The 23,824-nt window shown below is 35.6% G+C and overlaps 1 protein-coding gene across 1 annotated transcript in view; it reads right to left on the reverse strand.

Annotated features, from left to right (window-relative positions):
• The window catches only part of MOSPD2 (motile sperm domain containing 2), a 29,161-nt gene extending 5,418 nt beyond the window's left edge, over window positions 1-23,743 (reverse strand). The window contains exons 1-9 of the mRNA XM_009870197.1: window positions 23,686-23,743; window positions 14,779-14,934; window positions 13,902-13,988; window positions 11,562-11,716; window positions 9,164-9,224; window positions 7,902-7,940; window positions 6,805-6,929; window positions 4,964-5,134; window positions 2,169-2,281 (exon numbers count right to left, since the gene is read on the reverse strand). Coding sequence (XP_009868499.1) covers window positions 2,169-2,281; window positions 4,964-5,134; window positions 6,805-6,929; window positions 7,902-7,940; window positions 9,164-9,224; window positions 11,562-11,716; window positions 13,902-13,988; window positions 14,779-14,824 — 797 coding nt within the window. The 5' untranslated portion in view covers window positions 14,825-14,934; window positions 23,686-23,743. The remainder of the gene's footprint in view (window positions 1-2,168; window positions 2,282-4,963; window positions 5,135-6,804; window positions 6,930-7,901; window positions 7,941-9,163; window positions 9,225-11,561; window positions 11,717-13,901; window positions 13,989-14,778; window positions 14,935-23,685) is intronic.
• Between the last annotated feature and the right edge of the window lie 81 nt (window positions 23,744-23,824).

Raw genomic sequence — 23,824 nt, forward strand, 5'->3', positions numbered from 1 at the left:
TAGTTACAGAGTATTTTTGTTATCTTAACATTGTACTATCATAGGTGTGTGTTACAGCAATTGCAAGATGAATCATAAATGTGACAGGAAAGCATTGACTGGCATCACAAGCCACAAAAAGAGCTCAAGGAAAGGGGAGGTTCCATCAGAGCCTGAATCTTCTTGTCTCACCACCACAAAAAAAAAAAAAAAAGCCAAAAAGCCTTGGGGGTTAAGGGCCATTGCTTTATCCTCGTGGCTGTTAAAGCAAACAGTTCCATAATGTTGGGAGGGGGAAGTACTTAGTTGTTGGGAGGGTGTTTTTTAGTTTTTACAAAAACACCATTTTCTTTACTCATTTCATCTTGTATTAGCCATTCTCACTGCAGAACACACTCACAACATGAGCTAGTCTCCTGCCATACAGTGGCTGCTTTTTGTCTTACCATAGGAATTCATTTATTGAAGAGGAAGGTCAATAAAGACCAATCTCTTAGAGCAGGGTAAGCAAGGCAAACTCAACAGCAGCCTAAACCGGGCAGATAGACGACTAGTGTGTACGACTGCAAGCAGCCAGCTTGGGCCAGACACCAGAGCCGAAGAGCACTAAGCGGTGACAAGTATGGAATATCCCCGCAGGGGCTCTAAGGAGGCCTCAGCAATTCTGCAGCAGCAGTCAGAGAGGCCCAGAAAGGCGGCCGGTTCTTGGGGACTCCATGTGCCAGAGCTGCTGCGACTGAGCTTCCCGCTTCGCAAATGGCACTATCAATTCAACAAATTTCAGTTCAGCGTGCTAAGATTCCAGGGAAATAGAAAGTAGTTCTAGCTTCTACAGAGTTAGAGTATTACTGCAGAGCAAGACTTGCAGATACCCTCAAGACTTGACTTTAAAAACAAAGCAAAGCACAAACAAAAAAACCCAAACAGTAAAGACAATGGAGACGCCAGTATTTTATTTACCATGACAGCAAGACTATGAGTATTAGAACCTTCATACTTGACTAAGTTTACTCTTTCATGTAATTTACAATTCTATTCCAATGATAGAACTTGAAGAATTTTAAAGAAAAAAACCAGTTGTTTCGGGGAGGGAGGGTGTGTTGCTTGTATTTGGTGCTTTTTGCTGATTTTGATTTGTGTGGGGGCGTGTTTTTCTTTGTTGTGGGTTTTTTCCTTTTTTTAAAAAACAAACAAACAAAAAAGGGAATAGAATAACACAGCTACTTTGGTCATAGGGACAGAAAAATTTAAAACACTTCCGCAGTCTACGCCTTTGTCCTGCCATACAAGAAAATTCATCTATCAGAGGAGGTTTTTGCATAAAGGACTAGAAGATAATTTTCATTTCAAAACCAGGAAAATTTGACACATATAGAATATTTTTTTATGCCAATGAGCATGTCATTATTCAAATTCATTCCAAAACTAATTCAGAACGGCACTTAGAAAATTAGCTAAGCAATTACCTATAAATTAGATACTTTCTTCATTCATCTAATAGCAAACTGGAATTGAAAATAAAAGTTAACATCTAAATCAATTTCTAAACAACCATCTTGACCTGAAAGGCAGAGAAAAGAAAAAGTGATACTGGCTAATTGATTTTTTTTCCTAGCTTAATGATAAAAAGTAGATTAACTGCAAGATGTGAGCATCTTGGCTGACAAAATCTTCTGAGCAGATATGCCATTTACACAAAGCACTTGCTACACAAAAATGGGACCCGTTCATTAAGTTTAACTGGTGCAAACTACTTGCGCAGACATTTACACCATCTTAAGTTGAAAGGCCTCAAGTAAGATTTAACAGCGAAAGCTGTCTCTTAGTAAACACATTGACAAACCATTCCACCATTACAGGTAAGTAGAGCTTTATCTAAATCCAATGTCAGGTTCTCAGTATAAATAAAGCCATGAAACACTTCGACAATTTTATGAAAGATACACCTACTAATGAATACAAAAAGTATGGCAATGATGACATCAAAAGATTCACTAAGAACATGTTAAATCAGAAAAAAAATGTTAGAGGTTTGTAAAAATCATTCAGAAAAGGAAGTTTATCACTTGTTTTCCACTAACGGTCTGAAAAAACCAGTTTATTTTGAAAACCAACTAGTTTGGTACCCAAGGGTCCAAGGCACATAGTGAAAAAAAAATTTTAAAAAAATTAAAGAAAATTATTATTACCTGATATGTAATAAAGGTCCTTTAAAAGTAGTTAATGATTTCTTTGCATTTTTTGGTTTGATCTCTGTTTTGTCAGTTTCCTCTGATTTGGAAATTTGTTCTACAGAATTCATCTGAGTAAAAATGACAGTTATAATAATTAACTAGAAAACTAAGTTACATATGCTACAGAATCATTCAAGTATTTCAAAGATATCAGAAGGCTTATTTCAACAATTTATATATTACAAACCAAGCTCAACATGTCCTCATTCCCTGAAGCTGCCTGAAGTCCCCTGAATAAAGTGCTTTGTTATAAAAGCCACATAAATGTATTAAACATGCATGAAACAAAACTTCTGCTTTTTTTTTTTTCCACCCCAAGTATTTTCCTGATACCCAAGTTGGTTATTTTTAAGAAGTCCAGACATGTGAAGTTATAGTACTTAAACATTTAAGGTTATAAACCACTGATATTATTCTTGCACTGCGAAGTTTTTCAATTAAAAGACATCACAATAAAATCATTGCAACATTGAACAGAAAACAAAATAACCATTGCACACTTTATTGTATTGCAGAGTTGCTAAATGTATCTGCTTTCAGATGGAGCTCTGAAGTCTTGGAGAACTTAAAATAATGCTGGCTGAATTGCTGTATCCGTATCTGCAGGTATCTTAGGTTTTGAGGGTTTTTCTCTATTACATTAAGAAAATATGTCAGCAGGCTTGGATATCTTACTACAAAAAATAAAGTAACTCTGGAATGAAGTGCTAAATGAGGGGAGGGAAGAGGAAGTACAGAAGAAAATTAGTGACATCATGAATCAAGATCAGCTAGTTGAACAGTTTGCCTAGTGTTGATTTTATTCCACTTGAAATACAAAGAAGACATAAACGGAATTCAATTTATGTAAATTTTAAGTATGGGAATGAAAGGAATACCAGATTTTACAGAAAACAGGCTCTATAAAAAAAGGAAACCACAGAGTAATTTGGATTTTAATTTTTTAATAATTACAGTTATAGAAGATTAGTGTGTAAATACTGCACTAGTTATGCGTTGGGCTTTATTCTATATAAATCTAATTAAAATTACCAGACAAAATATTACTATAGCACACGTTAAAGGTGAAGGCATCTACAGGACAGGCACTTACTAACCAAGTTTATCACTCATGGCTCCCTCTACTCTGTGGAGAGAAATAGGCTCTTCCACAGGATAAGAGGAGGCATGCACATACAAAATAAATCAGATGGAGTCTTAGTAATGACGAGAGTCTGCATATCAAGACTGGTGGCGCAGTGAATAATGAAGATAATGGTATCTTATATCAATTGAAATTTCTGTTTGGAAGTTGGCCTTACTAAAAAGGAATTTAATATTTATATTTAGTCTAGTAAAAAATAATTAACTTAGAAATAAGAAATGTCAATCGCTCTGTAGCAATAAGGGAGTGTTTCTGAAAAACACATTTTGGAAAAGAACATAACATTGAAGTACCAAATGGTATACTTGCTGTGAAAGAAATAGCAAGTATTATTCTTCAATATGTAAAAAGAAGAACAGTGAGTTGAAGCAAAACAATCAACTATACAGAAACAGCAACAACAACAAAATATGATACGAAATTTTAAAAGCATGTTACAAGTAAAGCCTTAAACATGCCTTAAGGTTAACTTATAAATGATGAACAAAAATACCAATCTTAGTTCATTGAAAAGACTGAGTAGTAGCTTGATTCCACTGTATAAGGGAGAAAATATCATAATCCAAATCCTTATTTAAGAGTACTTTTAAGTAGAAAGCTGAAGTCAGCCAAACAAATTATAAGCAAACAGTGAGGCTATTAACCACCAAATCCAACCCACACACTGAATAGGAATTCTTCACACCCCCACGTCTGAGAGTCAGAGCTTGGAAGATGTGCTACAACCAAAACAGGCTACTGAGTCTAACTGTCAGAAAGTCACCATGGTTATAGAAAGCTTCCTTTTGACCTTAAAGTCAGTGAAATAACTTTTTTTTTTTTTTTTGGAAATAGCTTGCCAGGTTGCAAAGAACAGCTGGACTACTTCAAGCGAGCTATGTTTCAAATTATTCTGAAAAAAAAAAATCTTAAAACAGTAAATAAAACTGAAAGTGTATTATGATTCCACTTCATCAGAGGAAAGGTTTGCAGTTCATATTCCAGAAAGAATTATGGCACTAAAGCAGTGTTGTTGTATATGCCTAAATATCACTTCATATGGACTTGTGTAAAACAATGTCTTTATGTTGATTAGGGACACATTCTTTCCTGAGACTAAACAAAAATTCTTATATACCAAGATTTTATCAATAATTTAAGAAAACAAATTAATATCCAGTAGAGTACAAAGATTTAACTTAATATTTTATCATATATGTACTGACTTGAACATCTGGGAAAGCCAGATGTATTTTAAGACGTAAACCACTAGAAATTCCAAGATTAAAACTAAACCAACTAGGAAGACATAACTTCTGAAAACAAAACACAGAAGCCTTTTACATCTTACTGCACAATTTGCTATATTCAAGACATACACTAAATCTTTGGTATACATTTTACTTATGTGAAGCATGAAACTGGTCTTAACAGATTAAGAAGTAAGGCTGAAAATGCAAATACAAATTCCAGTTTTACTAGGTTCTTTTGTCAAACTGGAGGGTAGAAAAAATAAATATAAATCAATACATAAAGTAAAAGCCAGCCAAGAAACAGAAATTAAACGCCTCCTGTCCTTCTTTGTAATCATTTAACTAGTCTTGCCTCAACCTTCAGAGTTAGATACCTTTTTCTGATTAAGGTTTTGTTCTTCATTTGGCTCCACAGTCTCCTTGGTGTCTGCATCTATCTCTTCTTTACTTTCATGCTCATCTTCACTAGTAATGGGCCCATTTTCACATAAAGGAGTTTGAAAATCATCATCAACTAGTGGAGGATAACTGTACTTGAAAGAATCCTAAAACATACGGAGATTTATAAAAAAAAAACACTTGAGAGGATGTGAAGTGCTTTCTCTACTACTATTGATTTTTTTGGTTAACATGACTTGTAAGTTTCATTTATCCATTTTAAGTTGGACATCTGATCAGAGAGCTGACAGTATCCTAGCTTTTATTTTATCATCATTAATGGACAAATACATAGAGCCATGCAACAAAGTCACTAAATTGTAACTACTGTTATTTACAGTCACAGCAGACCTGCAGAATCTGGGTTATGGAGGATCAGTATTCAGAACTAATGACAAAGTTTTGTTCTTAGTTCTACGAAACATGGTTTAAAACCTATGACAGCTATTTCTACAGAATGTTCCAGAAGTGATAAAAGACTTCATTGTTCTCTGTATTTTAGTTTCATAATAGCCACAGGATCAAAAAAACCCAAACATACAAACAAACAAAAAAACCTACCCCACCAGAAAAAACCAAGATACCATAGACACACAAAAAATACAAACCAAAATATTCAAAAAACTGCAACAGAATCTCAAACAATCCCTCCCTAGTGTATGGACCATTCAACATAACCTGCAACTCGGACCTCAGTTTTTGGAATGCCAAATCAATTTAAAGACCATATTTAAAACCCCTAGGTAATGTAGAAGCAGCACACTTCAGTTCTCAATGCTTGTACAGTAAAGGAAGACCAGCAAAAACAGACAAATTTATTCAATGCTTGATACATTCATTCTATAGGCTAATGGCTTTCTCTTAGAGCAGATGAAGAGACATTACATTTGGCCTTTGTGTTAGAGATATCTTAGTCATGGTAGTGGCATTTTCTAAGATTACATATGCACAGCAGCCATAAAATCACATTCAAAATGCCTAGTGATTTTTTAACTTAAGACCACTGACCTACAAAAAATAATTCAGTGAAAACAAGCTACAGGCTACCAATTCAGATACTCAGGTGAAAAGTACAGCATTCCAGTTGCACACATTATTCAATATTGGCACCAGTGGAGGAAGTCTTGGACAATTCATCCTTGTTAAATCCATCTCTGACAAAAGAAAACTGGGCAAATGTACATAAAGCAGAGTTTTAATTTGTGTACGTCTTGCAGTGGGCATACTGTGTGTACATCAGTCTTGCACAAAGTGTTATTGAAGAGGCAACAAATCTCCCTGGCCAGTCAGAAATAATTCTTAAGAATTGCACTGTTCCACCACCAATACTGCCAGCTGAAAAAGGCAGAATGTGGCATAAACCAGATTGGAAATCCAGGTTGGAAAAGACCTTTAAGACTGAGTCAAGTTATTGATTATGTTTCCTGAGTCACAGCTTTGGAGCAGTAAAACTCTCAGAAGGCCATGAAACTTATTTTCTGTTCACAGAACTTGTTCCATAAACCAATACAATTCCTAGTCTATTTGGTGGGAGGAAAGAAAAAGAAGAAAGTGGATTAATGTTTCAGAAAAATTATTTCTGTAGTTAAGATTGCCAGACATCACATTCTCATGAAGTTAATGTTTTTATATTAATGTGATTTACAAATTATCACTGGAAGAACAATTTCAAGAACTTTCACATCCACAAAGTGCCAACTCTCAACCCCCCATATGTAATTTATATACGTGTGCCTCAAACTATCACAAAAGGACCACAAAATGTTAATATACTTACAGTTCCACCCATGTGAGGTGGCAGATACTCTCCACTGATGTATTCCTGAACATCATTCTTGTTTGTGAATTTTAACATGCTTATTGCATCAGGACCAAGCCAACCCTTCACAATTTTAAAAGCAGCTTAAAGAAAAACAAAAGTCATACAGAAGCTGTCAGGAAAGGGTTTTTTTTGCAGAGTACTGGTAGACTTTATAGAACACAAGGGAGCTACATTGCACAGGATATAGCAGGACCTGCCCTGAAAGCATCTAGTGTAATGGGGATAAACTGTGTAAGGAAGTGGGTATTACTTAGAGAGAAAATATTTTATGGACATATACTTTTCTATACATCAGTGCAGATAGACCACAGACTTAAGTGCAAAAAGTAACTTTGATTTAATAAACGACAACTTTGTTGTCTTAGAATTTAGTCAAGGAAGCACCTGGGGGTAAAACCAATTTTATTTCAAAATCTGATTGAGGGAGTTTGTGAAGATGCCTATATACTCTTCCTAATTGAAATGTTTTGCTGCTTTAAAGGACACTTGTTGAATATTTTCAAATACCATAGTTATTTCAGCGATGACAAAACATAAACACACAGAAAACTATAATGCCAGAAAAAATGTATTTATATAGTAAAAATACAGGAATAACATGTTTATCCTCTACATTATAGTTAAAGATAATTATTGAAGTACATACATCAAAATATACATAACTGTATCAGTATTCAATGTCAAGCATCTATCTTAAATTGTGTGTAAGTGTCCATCATCTGGCGATGATAGTATTCCTAAAACATGAACAGATCTATCTTTGACAGGATTGCAGTTGAAAACATTCAATGAAAAGACTTATTTATCAAGGTCTCTCATGTTTTAAACCTAACAGGATAATAATGACTCCATTTAAAAGATGATCCAAAATACAATGCTAGAAGGAAAACCAGAAAGCATGCAACTTATAAACTGACAGATCTGAAGATGTATGTTTAAAAATTTCCACCATTCAGTTGTTATCTACACAGAGCAGAAAAACACTTCCTATTTATGCTACTAATTTAAAAAAGTTATCATCATCTAAAAATAAAAAGATTCTAACAACTCACCATTCATTATCCATGGCATTTCAAAGATCACTATCTTTGCTGAAAAAAAAACAAAACAAAAATAATCTGAATACCGTTATGTATTTCTGTTTAAGAGGAAGCATACTAATAAAGGTCATGCAGAAAGTGAATACCCATTTTCAGAAATCTCCATGTTCACTTCCCCATAGAAGCAAATTTGTGTAACCATTTTTAACATGTATTAACCTATTTGTATTACTACATATATGTTTACTTGGAATAAAATAGTTAATAGAATTTTAAGTTATACATTGTTGATATACTTTTCTGGTATCCTACTATTTTGACATACTGTTAAGAATAAAAAATCCCCTCAAATAAGGCAGAAAAAGGTAAGATCTCAAACTGTCCTAGAAGCAATTACTGAATGGAAAACAAAGATTAACATGTATATTCAGGACCTTTTCTTCCCAAAGAAATGAATAGCATGAGTTTTTATAAATCTACATTTTTCCAAGCTTGCTTTTTTTTAGCTGAGAAGGCTAAAAAGTCAGTACTTTGACTCAGAAGTGTCCCAAAATTTTTCTCCTGAATGTCAAAAAAACAAAACCATAATGTTGCATTTGCCTTTAAGTGTGATATTTGATCAAAGTTTTGAACTTTGACCAGCACGCTGAAATATAATAAGCAGAATTTAAGCAGTCGCTGTACAGAATTTCTATATTGACAGATATATTTTCACCTAAAATTTGTAACTTATTTAAGATGAGCTAGCAAAAACTACTTGGTCTATGCATAAAAATTTAAATAAATAGCAGGTTACATAGGTTTTTCGTAGTGTGCACACACACATGCCTTTCTCCTGTTCAGAGTAAACCATTGCTCCCTAACTTTTTGTATAGTCATTCATTTTTTGTCCCCTGAAAATTCATGAAAGATACAAGCTGTCATGCAAGCTCGCAAAGCCTCTACCCAAGTAACAAGGAGCAAAGGAAAAAACAAGCCAAGGCATTTCTACTAGATGCTTGTATCGATTTTTAATCCAGAATAAAATATGCATTAGACTATTATTTCAGGAAAAATCAATTGATTCTTGATTAATGTAAAATTTATTTACAATATAAAGTTCTGCTGACTTATAAGCACAAAAATATTCTGCATCTGGAACATCCACAGATTCCATGCCATTACCACATAAAGTACATTAAAAAAGATTTAGTCTCCTCCCATCATCTCTAGCATTATGAACTGTTCTTATTACACAAGTCTACAGTACTTAAGATTTAACATACAATACTTACTGAGGAAGTTTGGGTAATAATCTGTAAAACAGCTGACAATAAACCGAACAAAATCCAAGTCCTAAAATAAAAGCACGGATTAAACAGTGTGTAAAAAAACCCATTAAAAATACAGGCTTAGTTAAACTAAAGCATAAGATGCATTTATTGAATAGTACAAGATACTTATACTGCAATCATCTGTACTCAAATTTTATGCATACTACAAACAACCTCTAAATTCAATGCAACATTTTGCACTTTGTTAAATTGCTGCAGGATTGTGGTCAAATTTGGCTTTATCATCTGCGGAAGAAGTTAGACCTGTTATCAATGCAACAGGTTAGGTAGCTAAACTACTGCAGAGTATCAACAGTATTTATGCTGCACAGGAAGGATACAGAAAAAATAAACTTTTAGCACTAGAGGAGCTTGACAGATTATCTTAAGGCCTGACAAGGGAGAGCACTGAACATACTAAAATTTCCTTTCAATAACTTACCTGCACATTATTCAATACACTAGTGCACTCAGAATCTTTCAGGGAAAACAAAAAGTTTTCCTTTTAAGAGAATTTTTGATTTTAGTATTAGCTTGTGGTATGCAGAAAAATTGTTGGAAGATGCAGCTCTCAAGGGCTCCTTGCATATCATGCATTTTCAGGGTGAAAACAAATTTCATAAAATGCCTCTTTTGCCCTTTGTGAGCTTTATTATACCTAGATTTTGCAATGGAAACTTGGCTATACTGTATCTATGTGGCTGCTCATTGTATATGAGATTGTATACTCATTTTCAGGACGAGTTTATTAAATATGGACAAAGAGATAAAGCTTTTGAAAATTCAAAACCCCACAAATTACACTCTTTAAATCTTCCACTTTTTGATATAGGCACAGGACTTAACAATAGGTAAGATCATCAACTCAGGAACAGTTGTTAAATAGATCTAAGTTTCACGTAACATACATGAAGAATTTGCTAAATTCCCTTGAGCATCTAAACTTTCTCTTCAGGCAGGGAATTACCCAAGTAATTGCAAAAGTAGACTAACTGGTAGGAGTTAATAACTTTTTAAAAACTCATTTCCAAATGCCTAGAACCTGGAATTTCAAGTACTTAATCCTGACCGTTTTTTAAATTGATGAAACTTTTAGTTTTGCAAATTGTACAAACAGGAAACAGTTTTCTGGAACAGCTTCCAAAACTAGTAAAATTCCTCTTGCCTTCCTTAATGATATAGTTCTACAATTATGTCTAAGGCTAAAGTGAAATCCTTAAAATCACTAGAATTTTCCTATTTAATTGCAACCTTTAGAATAATCATCACTTTTACAGAAGTCACTGAGCTACACTGCTCCTCCTCCATATTGTAGTCCTAAAAAATACCTAGGAATGCGCAAAATCTTTTGCTAAGAGACACATACCCTGAATGAAAAGTTGGAATCTCTTGCTTATCTAAGGTCAAGCTTGGAGAAAGCAGTCTTGAGTACAGCTAACAGGTTGGATAAGGAACTAAGAAACGGGGTGAAGGTATTTCTGAAGAAGTACAAACTTAAGTCTGACTGATGCACCTACATCTCAAAAGTCCATCACATCTGTTCAAATTCAGACATGTTTTTTTCTTTATCTGTACACAGCAACAAGCATGCAGACTTCTTCACTGTATTAGTCTCATCATTGCAGTAACATGTTTTGTTCGCAACAGAAAAGACAGACCCAGGCTACATTTCGTTATATCGAAAGCAATGCCTACTCGGTTAATTACCCTTTTGCATCCAGCTAACTTCACAACAAACTTCACTGCAGGAACTTAAATCATTAACACAGTTTAAATATATAGGAACCACACATAACATGGAGGACTGAGAAGCAGGACCAGGACCAGAACTATCAACTGAAGGTGCTGACTTGTCAGGACAGATCAAAGATGTCAGCTATTTAAGGGGTTTAATGCTTCACCAGTACCCCACTTTTCCATCCTTCATCATTGACTAACTGATTCATTAAAAAAAAACAAAAAACAAACAAAAAAAAACACCAATGAAAACAGAGCTATTGAAGAAATGTGTACCCACAATAGAAGATGGCTCAGTCAATTGTCTTTTGGGTGTTTAAATCTAAGTTCTATTACTGGCATCCATGACAACAAACAAACCAAGGTGGTGAGCAACTACTACACACAGACACATTGGTTCAGCCACCATACTAAAAGTTTTTAGTGTGCTGCACAAGACTTAAAGTCTAATATGCAACTTAAGATTGTGGAAACTGCTCGTGTCACAGGAAGGAGCATTAAGTATCACTGATGGGAGCAACTGCTAAGTTATTCAGGTGTTAACGACCGCACAGGTCTTTTTCTGGGGATACAGGTTAAATAATTTGGAAATAAATCGGAGAAACACAATAAAAATACTTACTATGTGACTGATCCCAGTTTCGGCCATGTCAAATACCACTGTTAAGGGCTTTCCATGATCTCTCTTGGCATAATGTTCTAACCAAAAAGCCACCAGTTTCTTTTTCTCAAGTTGCTGCTTAGGATCTCTTGTATGATGTTTCACTTTGAACCAAACTTGTGAGAAGAACACACACAACAATTGAAATAACAGATCCAAATTAACAGAAAACATTGTGCAAATACCTATACAGAATACACTGAAATTTATGAACACTTCCGAGTTTGTATTCTACATTTCTACTGATTTTGTGGCCACGGAAGAGCCAGAAAAACAACTACATACTTGTCCACACCCTCTCTCCTTTTCTTGCTCACATTTTTATACTGAACTTTTTAAAAATTGAAAATCCAAAGAATTACAGCACAGAAGAAACAGAACAGTGGAAAAATACTTTTCATGTCTTTAAAGATTATTTATCTAGATTATCATTTCATAATTTCAAATCAGATCATGCCATCCTCTCTGTCTCTCTCTCTATATACATGTTCTGTATATAGTTTGAGTTATGTTGTGGTTGGGAAATTTATGTTTCTTTTTCTGCTTAGGTTTACACCACTGTAGCTTGTGTGTTTTGAAAAACTATTTATATGCACAGTATGAATTACATAAAAAGCAACAGACCTTTCTAAAATAAAATGAAAAAATCCACAAGATGAGCAACATTATATAAATTAAAGCCCAATACTGGAATAAAACAAGACTCATGCAGAGACAAGCTTTTCATGAAAAGTAGCCTATTTCCAAGTAGGAGACTTTACAAAAAATCTGAAATCAAACTGCTGATCAAACTATTAATTGATAAAAGAAATAGTTGAGGCAGTAACATGAAGAGCAGCCTTCATTTTGGTACCTCTACAATATCAAAATTAGACAAGCCCTAAAAATAATTGTAGATATACTCTAATACACGGCTCCCTGAAACCTGGAAAATCTTACTAAAAGATTTCTCCTTAGGTCTTTTACTCCTAATTAAAAATAAAAAATATTTTATGACTCATGTAAAGGAACCAACTTTTTCTAAACACAGTATAGAAAAAAAACAGGTGCTCTAACTTCAGAATTTCGAAATAATACCCCTATTCAAACACAGGACACTTCTGAGAATAACCCGTAATTCTTGAAGAACTTCTTTACACTTTACAGAGCATGTGGCCCAAGAAACACACTTCTCAAATGCTGACTAACCAAGAACTCTTAAGCACGATACAGTCTGAATCTGCATACCAAATCATATATTCTGACCCAGTTAAGATTCACAGAAAAAACATTTTAAGTATGGAAAATTGAGATATTACTTATGAATTAGTGACAATAAAACCGTAAATCAATATTTACCCAACTTACACATTCTTGTCATGAAACAATTGCCTAACTTGTCCAGTACAAGCACTGATGCAGGACAGTTGTATTTTTCCTACTTCTCCCTGCTCACTCCTCCCAATCTCACCAAAATGAACCATCCAGTATAATATGATCAGCTTTCTAAATGCTATAAACAGGTATTTCCATAAAAGGTTGGATTATTAGTGTATTTCTGAAAAGTCAAATTAGCCCTTGTAAATAAAGGAAAAGCAAAATTTCAAATTTAAATTTCTGGTTTCTCAAGGTTCAAGATAATTGCTTGGAAAGTCTCATGAGTGATTTGTTTGAAAAGTCTGTTTTGTCTTATAGGATTTTAGCTTAATTAAAAGTAAATACGTAGGATGTTACAATAGATCAGACCATCTACTGTATACTATTAAAAAACCCTCAGAAGTATTTCAGGCAATATTTACTGTTTCCCACGAAATCTTATTCTTTAACTACTAGAAGTCAGTCACACAACTCGAGAGTTCGTTCTCCAAGAGTTCTTAGCCATCCACACTGTTACCGAACATTCCAATTACATTGAAAAAAAAGAAACAAGAAAATCATTGCAGACCTCCTGCGAACCACGGCAAGTATGCAAGAATGTGGGCTGCCAGAAAAGTACCAACGATGTACAGCAATAATGAAAATTTATACTAGTCATATAGTTACCACAGGAGATAAGTAAACAATGCACCTCAACAGGGAAGTTTCAAACTGCAATATAATTAGGATAAAGTTTTACTATTTTTGAAAACTGCCAACAAAACTTTCTCATTCCACTCCTGTGATCCAGAAACTCCAAGTTATCAAATTCTCATCGTTTTTAGTAAAAATAGTTGCTAATATATAGCTACTACTACTTTTAAAACATTCATTTTTCAATAGATGCTGAAATGCAGGAAACAAAAAATAATGATAAGTGACAAAATTATATTCTGTGTAACTTACACAATTTATAGCCTTCTTTATCATATCCATGCAGAAAGAGAGCACCAATTTCAAACAACCATTTTGGAAGGACAGATTCTGACAAGTCTGCAAAGCCAAATGAAAGATTATTTCAGTAATCATATTAATAATCACATTGCAACTTAACAAATATCACTAAAAATGCAGGAGTCTAATAATAAAATACAAAAATGTCTTTTTAAACCACCTTCCAAGGCCCTTAAACTAGTGCGCATACAGAGCTCTTTTGGAATCTCTACTATCTTTTTCCTTTCGTGCCTTAGAGTAGGATCTGCTTAGGAAGAAATAAGAATTAGATATTGATGTAAGAAAAATGCTGTAAAATTTTATTTTTGCTTATATCTGCAGCACCTCTTGTTCTATCCTTTAATTGATTGTGAATTCCTGTAGCCAGAGCTTGCCCTCAAAACACTCTCACAGCACAAAATCCAGATTTATTTTACCTATGTGCCAGACCTGTGCTAATAAGATGAACAACAGAGCCTTGTTTTCTGTGAATTTTTTTGAAAGTTGCCTTTCTCCCTTCCCCCCAGGACTTCATTCTAGCAAATGCACAAAGAGAAAACAAGAGATAGCTCCATGCCTGCCTTCCTCTGAAACAATCTTTCAGTAGACATGTAGAGCCACAATAACACATTAGGACAGAACTGGTCAACATAGAAAGCAATAGTTTCAGGGGGGTTTGTTTGTTTGTTTTCGGTTTTGTCTTGTTTTTAACTGAGTAGAAAAGTTTGTTCTCAGCTGTGGTACTTACAAAACTTCTAAAAGGTGCTTAATGAAACTACATATAGAAGCCAGTTATAGTTCAATAGACAAGCAACATATAGCATCAAAATAATTAAATAACATAGCTTACCATTAACTGTATATTCTTTCCTCCACTGAAAGCTTTCATCAATCATCTTTAATGTATCATCCACAACATCATGACGCCAAATCAGATAATTTTCAATCCATTTATCATCTTGCTGAAGTCTTTCAACATCTCTAGAATCGTATTTATCTGATTTATCTAGGAAATCAATCAATTATTGTAATTATTGTATATGCTATGAAAAACACGAAAGGAGATTTATCAAGTTGCAATATAAGCATGTATTAGTACACAAGATTTCTTTTACAGTCTCAAATTTAAGCAGACAAAGCATAGCATGAGAAATTTATCAAAAACATCTGTCTACTGTGACGATACTTAAGAACACCACACAATTATTCTCTCTGGAAAAATATTTTCTGTGATTCTTACTGAAAGAAAAAACATTAGAAAATATAAAGGTGCATGTAGGGCAGGTGTAAATGTTCTAAAATCAGGGTTCCATAATTAACATACCAATGAACGGGTACAGTAAGCATCATGAGTTCAAGCTTGAGTTCTCAAACTTAGAGGCATCAGTGTGTCACGTCAGACCACAAAGTGTCAGAGAACGACTATTTTTGACCGCACACTACACATCACTGCATTAAACAATTGTTTTCTTTAAAAAGCTTACATATTCTACACATTATGAATTGTTATCTTACTGAACACAAACTACACGCAACTAGAGCCGTACAAAATCCATAAGCCTCAAACTCTTCTTGTATCAGGTTAACAAGTGGATAATAATTAACATGCTTTAGGAAGTGATTCAGATGAAGCAGAGGTTGCTCCAGCTCCTTACTTTTTAAATTATTATTATTTTTTAAACAGCAAAGTTCATAAAATACAAATGCCTAAGTGGACCTATTTATTCTACATATGGTTAAACAAAGGCCCAGTTTTTAGATCAATGTTACCCTTTGAGGAATCTGCATAATTGATATAAACAGAGTTCTGAAAGCAAAAGATATTGACACTCATCTCTCTGCTGACTACTGAAAAAAACATAAGCTCTTACACTATTCACTTGAATTTGTGGGTAGCTGGCTGTTTGTTAATAAAACAGATATTAATTTTCACATCCTGGAAAGACTATTCCTCTGTCAGCAGCAATAAATTCGAACTAACTACTTTCATGGCCACCATAATTAAAATAGCCAAGTCTACAGTCAATCCCACTTGCCTTCATCTTAGTCTGCTACTTGTTCCTCTGCCCAAAAGCCTCTAATCCAGTAAAATCTCTCACTTTTCCAGTTCCTTTCCTCATTATTTCCAGATTCACATCAAGACAGCTTATTCACTATATTCTGACCAAGCCCAGTAAGGTGAACACACAGTACAAGACTGAAATGCTGTTTCAACTTCTCTGTGGCTCCACATCAACCACAGGTGGAACAAGTTACAAAGATTTAGGTTATTAAATTTTGTAAAGTCTCAACTGTTCATTCCCCCAACGATTTCGGCTTCCCATGGCATCAATTTGGAGAGTTTTGCTTGAGAAATGCTAACAGCATCTAGTTTCAAGTTAGAATCCTAAAAATTCACGTTGGAGATGATTTCTGCACATCATCTCAGTTTGAACTCCTGCTCACAGCAAGGCTAACTTCCAAGTTCAAACAGGTGGCTAAACACCTTTTTCAGTCAAGCTTTCAAAACTCAAAAGGGTAGAAAGATTCTGCAACCTCTCTTCATGCAACATACATTCCAACCTATCCCCCCTTCAGAGATACTGTCATGTACTGTACCTAAGCTGGCACATCCACAGTCAGCTACACTGGCTCCTCTAAGCCATGGTATACTAGCTCTTTCACATTACGGATTATTCAGCACGGTGTATTGGCTATTCAACCTGTATATAGCTATATACACATACATTGCCACAGCAAGCTAGGGTTTTGCAAGAACAAAGATTAACTTCAACATCAGTATTACAGGTCTCCACTACATCTTTCTACCTTCCTTCAATCATCTCTCACACTGCTACTTTCCAGCTAAGACTGTCTGCAATCAATCAGCCAAGTTTTTTTTTCTGAGATCAGTCCCATGTATATCCTATTTATTATTAAATAATGGGTTTAAGTAGGAACATAGGAAGTTCCACCTCAACGTGAGGAGAAATTTCTTTACTGTGAGGGTCACAAGAGCACTGGCACAGGCTGCCCAGAGAGGTTGTGGAGTCTCCTTCTCTGGAGACTTTCAAAACCCACCTGGACGAGTTCCTGTGTGGCTGCCCTAGGGGATCCTGCTCTGGCAGGAGGGTTGGACCAGTTGATCTCTAGAGGTCCCTCCCAACCCCGAACATTCTATGATTATATGATTCTATTAGTAGAAGGGATTTGGGTATTGTGTAATTAAAGAGAAAAAACACACATCAGCATGTAAAAACTAGAGGACACTGTTTAAATGCTGTTTTCCAAGGCCTTCTGCTCTCACTATGTATTTGAGAGCACAACTGTCAGAATAGTGAAAAATGAAACAATGCATGAAACAGTAATTTAAAAACATTCCCTTATTATGTGGAAGATGCCTCAGAACACACATTTCTAGGGCACTATAAAATTTTCCCAAACTCTAAACTTAGATAATATTAAAAAAAAAAACAACAGAAGTTTAACTTTGTGAATATTTTAAGAAAATGAAAGTGAAAGAGCAATGGAGAAAACTATGAAAAAGCAAGCTGGAGCCAAAGATAGGGACAGTTGAAAAAAAAAAAAATTCCCTCTCTTTAGCAGCTAAATTCTGTGACGTGTCACAACCTGAATTTACATATATACTGCAATACACACTAAACCAGGAACAACTAGTCAAGTTCTGTTTCCAGACACTTGCAGGATGCCAGTAACTTAATCAGGTAAGCCTATCAGGACTGACAGAACAACAGGAGTACTGATTACTGTTTCAACCTTACTGATTGATCCAATTCTTGCTACAAAATAAAATTTAGAATGAGATTGTGAACCTAGAAGAAAGGTGTTTTACCTCACACACATAAAGCAAGAGTGATATCAAATTGTGGTATGAAATGAGCTCTTCCAATAATTCAGTAATTGAAAATACATCAATTCAGAGGAGGAATTCCTCTTCAAATTTGTGCATTTCCCATAATTCCACAGACAGCTAGAAACTTGTTTTCAAACTATGCTGTGAAATAATCTGAGTATTTCTAATTTTAAATCACTCATGGAATATCTGACTGCAGCTATTTCTGGAGTTAAAACAGAATTAGCTTAAAGAAAATAGACCTTTGGGGTTCTCAACCCATAATTTAAACACATCCTGCCCAATAACTAAGAGGCTCAAAAGGAAATAGAAGTTCAGGGGCATCCAAATGGAAATTCAGGTGAAACTCTAAACTGAAGTGGTTTACCTCAGACAATCTCCAAGCCTAGCCACTTAAAATGCCTGTAAACATACACTGATGCTTTCTCACTAGAAAATTAAGTGCTACAAAGATGGTGAGACACTAAGCTTAGTCATCCTCTACTCAGGGAGATTGATATCTCTGTAATTAAATGCATAACAGAGTTTTCTAAGGTATGTGGAACACAACTCTCTTGCTCCAAAGGTAACACAAGGAACTGCACTCACAGCTACTTCTGTTCAGAAAGTGCTAGAGAAAGTGACGTATATAACAGAGACAGACTTTGGTGAAACATTTCATGGTTAAAACAACTGTCCAGAAGCTTGGAAACTTAGTTCCTTCCTCAGTCCAAGAGATTCAAACCTTACTGTATCCCAAAATAGTTCCATAGCCAATAGAAAAGGAATAACTAGGATGCTGCAAAACTTTTCTGTTGAACTCGTAAACTACGTAGAAACTAGGCAAGACGCAGATCCAGAAAAGTGGATGATCTGCTTAGCAAATTTGGTATTTACCAGAGCATTAAACCTAAAGTTATAAATGAGGGAGTAACAGTGACAACAACAAGGAGGAAACCCAAAATATTCCTTTTCTATTGGCTATGGAACTAACTAGGATGCTGCAAAACTTTTCTGTTGAACTCGTAAACTACGTAGAAACTAGGCAAGACGCAGATCCAGAAAAGTGGATGATCTGCTTAGCAAATTTGGTATTTACCAGAGCATTAAACCTAAAGTTATAAATGAGGGAGTAACAGTGACAACAACAAGGAGGAAAGGCTAAAATTAGCTTCATTTCCTCAGCTAAAAGTCCTTCAGGAAAATTTGAGTGACCAAGAAGACTGACCAGGTCTTGACAGAACTTTAAAGGTTTCAAAGTTCAAAAACTTATTTAACCTTATTTTCACTCTGAAACATTTCCTCACTGAAGATTTGAGGTCAAGGGAGAAGACAGAAAGAGTTTTGTTTCATCAGCAGCTTCTTCCTATTACTCGCCTTCCTTTTTTCTTGCTTAAGTGAGAAGTTCTGGTCTTTCTATGACCACATTCTGCCCTTCTAATAGTTGTTGTCTTCAAGCTGAGAAACTCATGGTGAAACTCTATGACATAATTATTATCTTTCAACATAAAGGATCCTGTATAACAAAAGACAAGACGACAGCTCTGAAGAGAACTCCAGAACCACAGAAAAATAAGCAGTTTCACCACAACCCTTTCACTGGAAGAATTCATTTAATTCTTTGATGCACAAATTGTAACATCCCTTCTCTTTCACATTTTTTTTCAGTGCCATCTACATTACCAGAAGACCAATGCTGCACTGCTGTGCTGTCTTCTGTCATTCATGCTTTAGGAAAAATAATAGAAATTCGAAAATATTAAAAAAAAATATAGAAGAAAGACTACAGGATTGAAAACCAGGCAGCATTGCTATGTCTCACACTAAATCAGTCCAGAGAAGTTCAGAACTCAAAACCTGCAAGAATGATTCTCCCTTTCAGGAAGGACTTTTATCTAGAATCGCAATGTTACAGAACACATACACAAAACTAAGTAGTGATAGCAACTAGGTACCCTTGATAAGAGAACAACATACCACTTCACTGTACAAAAAAATGGCAAAATGCAATTTAGCAAAGTATGTCAAGTGTTCTATTACACAAAGCTTCTCAATTTAACTACTGCCTTAAGCTATTTCAGCCAAGAATCTCGGGTCTGAAACAGTCCTAATTATTCCTCTGACCTTGGCTATAAAGAGGAAACCCATTTTAGTTGACTGTTGAACATGTTAAGCTAAGCATTATAACCATGCAGGTATGTGCATTCAATTGTTAGATGAGGAAATCCTTAAGACTGAAAACAATTTAAGAAGGTCAGCAGCCACACAGGCACAGGGATGAAGAAAACAAAATTGTTTCTGCCCAATAAGCAGTTATTTAAACAAAATCAAACCGCAATAAACAAATCAAATGTCTGCCTCCACATAATGTGATAAACTTTTAGCAAAAGTGAACACTCTCAGTGGCAGCAAAGACTACTTCCAATAGAAAGCTCAAGATTAAATATCAAACAGCTTTCTATAAAAGTATAGTTTTCATCCCATCCACATTTCCCATCTTATCCTTCCAGCATTTCAGAGCCTTAAAGCCAAGAATCAGGGAGAACAGATTGTTCAGACCATGAACAGACATAAGCAGGTACTAAAAATATTGTTTTAAGAGTTTTCTACAAGTCATATCACTACTTTCTTTGAAGATGCTCCATATGTCTAAAATTTTATTTGCAATTGGCCAATACGATTAACAAACCACATTTTGTTACTGACTTAAAGTCATGATGAAATTTCATCTCTTTATCTGGAGTGGGATATCTCTCTTGCAAAATCTTTTTCTGAAAATTAAGCTTTGCCTAAACAAGAAGGAGGATGTGTATGGGAGAGGCAGAGAATACAGGCAATAAGAAATGCTAAATATGCAAAAGTAGGTGTAGAAAGACCTGTTGAGTGAAAAAAATCTAGCAAGATTTTACTACAAATAATTTCAACTGTAACATTAAAATGGAAAGTAATAGCCCAGAAATAAAAGCTAATTTTAAAAATCCTCTAAGGAATGAAAATGCACTGAAGAAAAAAAAAAAGACTGTTTGCTAAAAACCACTGTTGGTACCAGTCAGTGCTAGAAAAATAATCTTTTGTTTTCATTGTTTCTGTCACCACTCAAATCATTTACATTACCAGCTCTCACAAAGAATCCAAACAGACAAACCAGAAATTATGCCCCAAAACTGCAAAGTGCTCTCTGCCTACCACATTAGGCATCATTTGCTAGTCTACTGGACTTTTCAGTATTGGAAATACACCTTTTAAAGGCAAGGAGCTTTATTACTACAGATATACATTCCTCACAAGAACTGAAGTTGTCTTTCAAATACAGCTTGAAAGTGAACTAAGGAGAAAAACACAGCACCTCAGTTAACGTTTAGCTCTGTTCTGCAGATAAAATCTCACAGTGGCCAAGCTTTCCTTCCAGAGCCCCTAAATGGCTGAATTTGCTGAACAATTTCAGCAAGAAAGTTCTCATGCAAACTTTGGGGAAGCGAGGCAGTAAACTGCTCTAACATTGCATTTTTCAAACCACATCTGACTATTAAAATTCTTTGATTTAGTTACATAAATGAAACAACTGTATCATTCGGAAAACAGATTTCTGGTGCTTTCAACTGCTGAGCAAAACTCTTCCCATTCTACCTTGAAAATTGTCAAGATCACAGCATATTATTTGCTTGCAACTTTTATTTGAAATAATCCAACATGTATTAGATATGGCCATCTAATATTAGACTTTTCTGAACCTGCTATATAACAATATTTTTTGCATACATTGTATTCTGCCAATAAATAATTTCAACCAAAAAAAAAAAAAAGATTCAGTATTTCATTGGCCCTCTAAGTTTTCATTTCACAACAAAAATAAACATTATTGTAAGACCATCCCAGCATTTGTGACCATTAGCAATCTTTCCTGCTTGGAGCCAGGGGTGGAAACCAGTAACTGAGTTTCATACTACAGAATAATCACTTTGTAACACAAACAGCAAGTTTCTAAAATAATTAGGAACACTGTCTTCTCAGAGCGAAAATACAACAGTGGCAGCTGCACCCCCTCAGAAATAAAACTGCTTGAAAATTTTACTCAAGTTTTAATTCCATTTACAGGTGAGCTGGAAGTGTTAAGTTCATTTTGCAGAGGCCCAAATTCTACAACCATACTAAACTTCCACAAAAACCAGTAGTCTCTCAGTGTGCCTTGACAGTGCCCTTAGTTTTGAAAGCAGACTAAAATTGCTGGATATGAAGCAATCATTTGTTCCTTTACAACACAGAAAGTCACATGTTTGAAGGTGTTTGCATACATGTACCTCCACATTCCTTTTTCAATTAAGAGGAAGTATGAAAGCATACATTTTAGAACGTTCACAGTAAAGGCTGAAGGACCAGAATAAAATTAAAACACTGTGTTTTTCACATTTGAAGTGGGCATGACAATATTAATTTGCTTGTTGTGTTCCTAAACTTAAGGGAGGGACTTACGAATCTAAACTCAAAAAAAAAAATCCTAATCCTATTTTTTGAAAAGGCCAAGAGTCCTAAACCATGACCCAAAAATGGGTTTACTGAGAAAATATGTTCAAAATACTGCAAATAGGATTACAGCTTACCTTGCAACAGTACTCCATTATTTTAAAGGCTGTAACAACCAGCCCAGCAGAGGTTTCATTACAACTACAGAAACCTGTGGAATTCCAAGATTCTAAGAGATAGTTCAGTTGAAAAACTATCACTCCCTTGCAGAAGCAACTGTCCCAAAGCAGTTCAAGGTCTTTCTAAGTAATTTTTTATGAGTGTGACTCTGGGATAATAGAATACAAAGCAAGATGAATCACTTATCATAGGAAAATGTACACATCAACAGTCAAAAGAGTTTATAATTTAAGACTATCCTCCACGTGCCTGAGCCTGAGCTTTAAGACTGCCAAAGACATCTTTATTCACATAAATATATCAAATAGTAAAATAATCTTTCTCTTGTATTAACTTTGTCATCTTGCCAGAAATACAGGTACTCTCTAAGCAAGGTCACACTAGTTTATGGAAGCTTGCTGAACCATCATATGAAACAAAGTTGCACCACCCTCAATGTTTGCAATAAAAATGCTATAGTCAGTTGCAAAGAAGTCATAAAAGTGTGCAGCCCTTACATAAAAGTGGTAGCTCGCTAACCTCAACAATTACCATCAGGAGCATCAAAGCAAGACGTGTTTGGGGGATTGAGGTTTATATCAGAAGACACAAACAACTCCTAAACTACACAGCTGTTGCTGTATTTGCATTAAACAATGTATAGAAGCATGTTTTTAACAGACAGTCATAACAAAATATACTTACTGCGGTTGTTAGCATACTCTACTACTGCATATTCTTCTATCATAAGCAATGCAAATCAGCCTTGAAACGAAAGGAAACCCCTCCAGCCTTACCCTGGTATTCCCTTTCCCCCAGACATCCCCAGCACCTCCTAGCCTGCATTTACAAGTTTAAAAGCATCTGCACCAAAGAACCGAGTTGGACACCTAGCATGACTTTAATTAAGGCTAACATGAATCTGAAGTGCAAGCTGCTCTAGAAAAACAACTCTTTCCTTGACAAACGGGTCGAGGTCAGCATTCTTCCCCCTCCCCCCATGTTTTATGTCAGAAAAACACCAAGCACAGCAGCGTCCCAAATCCCACACCACGTACAACTGTGAGTCGAAAGGGCCCAGAGCTTTGCCCCAGCATATTCTGCCGGCCAACAGCCAACACAGAAAACCTCCTGTTTAGTGCATCATCCCCAGCCCGACAGCTTCGGCCACCTGAAGGCAGGAACACCCGCTCACCTGCGAAAGCCCCGAGTCCACAGGGGAAAAGAGACACCGGGCGAGCTGCAGACACCACAACCCCGCTCCCAGCCCCCCCCCGGCTGCTCCACCACCACCGAGGCGCTCACCTGGCAGGTACTCGGCCTCGAAACGCCGCCTAATCTCGCCGATCAGCGCCGCTTTGTCCTGTCGCTGCTGAGGGAAAACAAGACACGGGAAGGGCGTGAAGGGAAGGGAAAAGGCCGGGGCATGAGACAGCCCCGGCCC

This window comes from Apaloderma vittatum, unplaced genomic scaffold (assembly GCF_000703405.1).
Source record: "Apaloderma vittatum isolate BGI_N311 unplaced genomic scaffold, ASM70340v1 scaffold16380, whole genome shotgun sequence".
Taxonomy (NCBI): Eukaryota; Metazoa; Chordata; class Aves; order Trogoniformes; family Trogonidae; genus Apaloderma; species Apaloderma vittatum.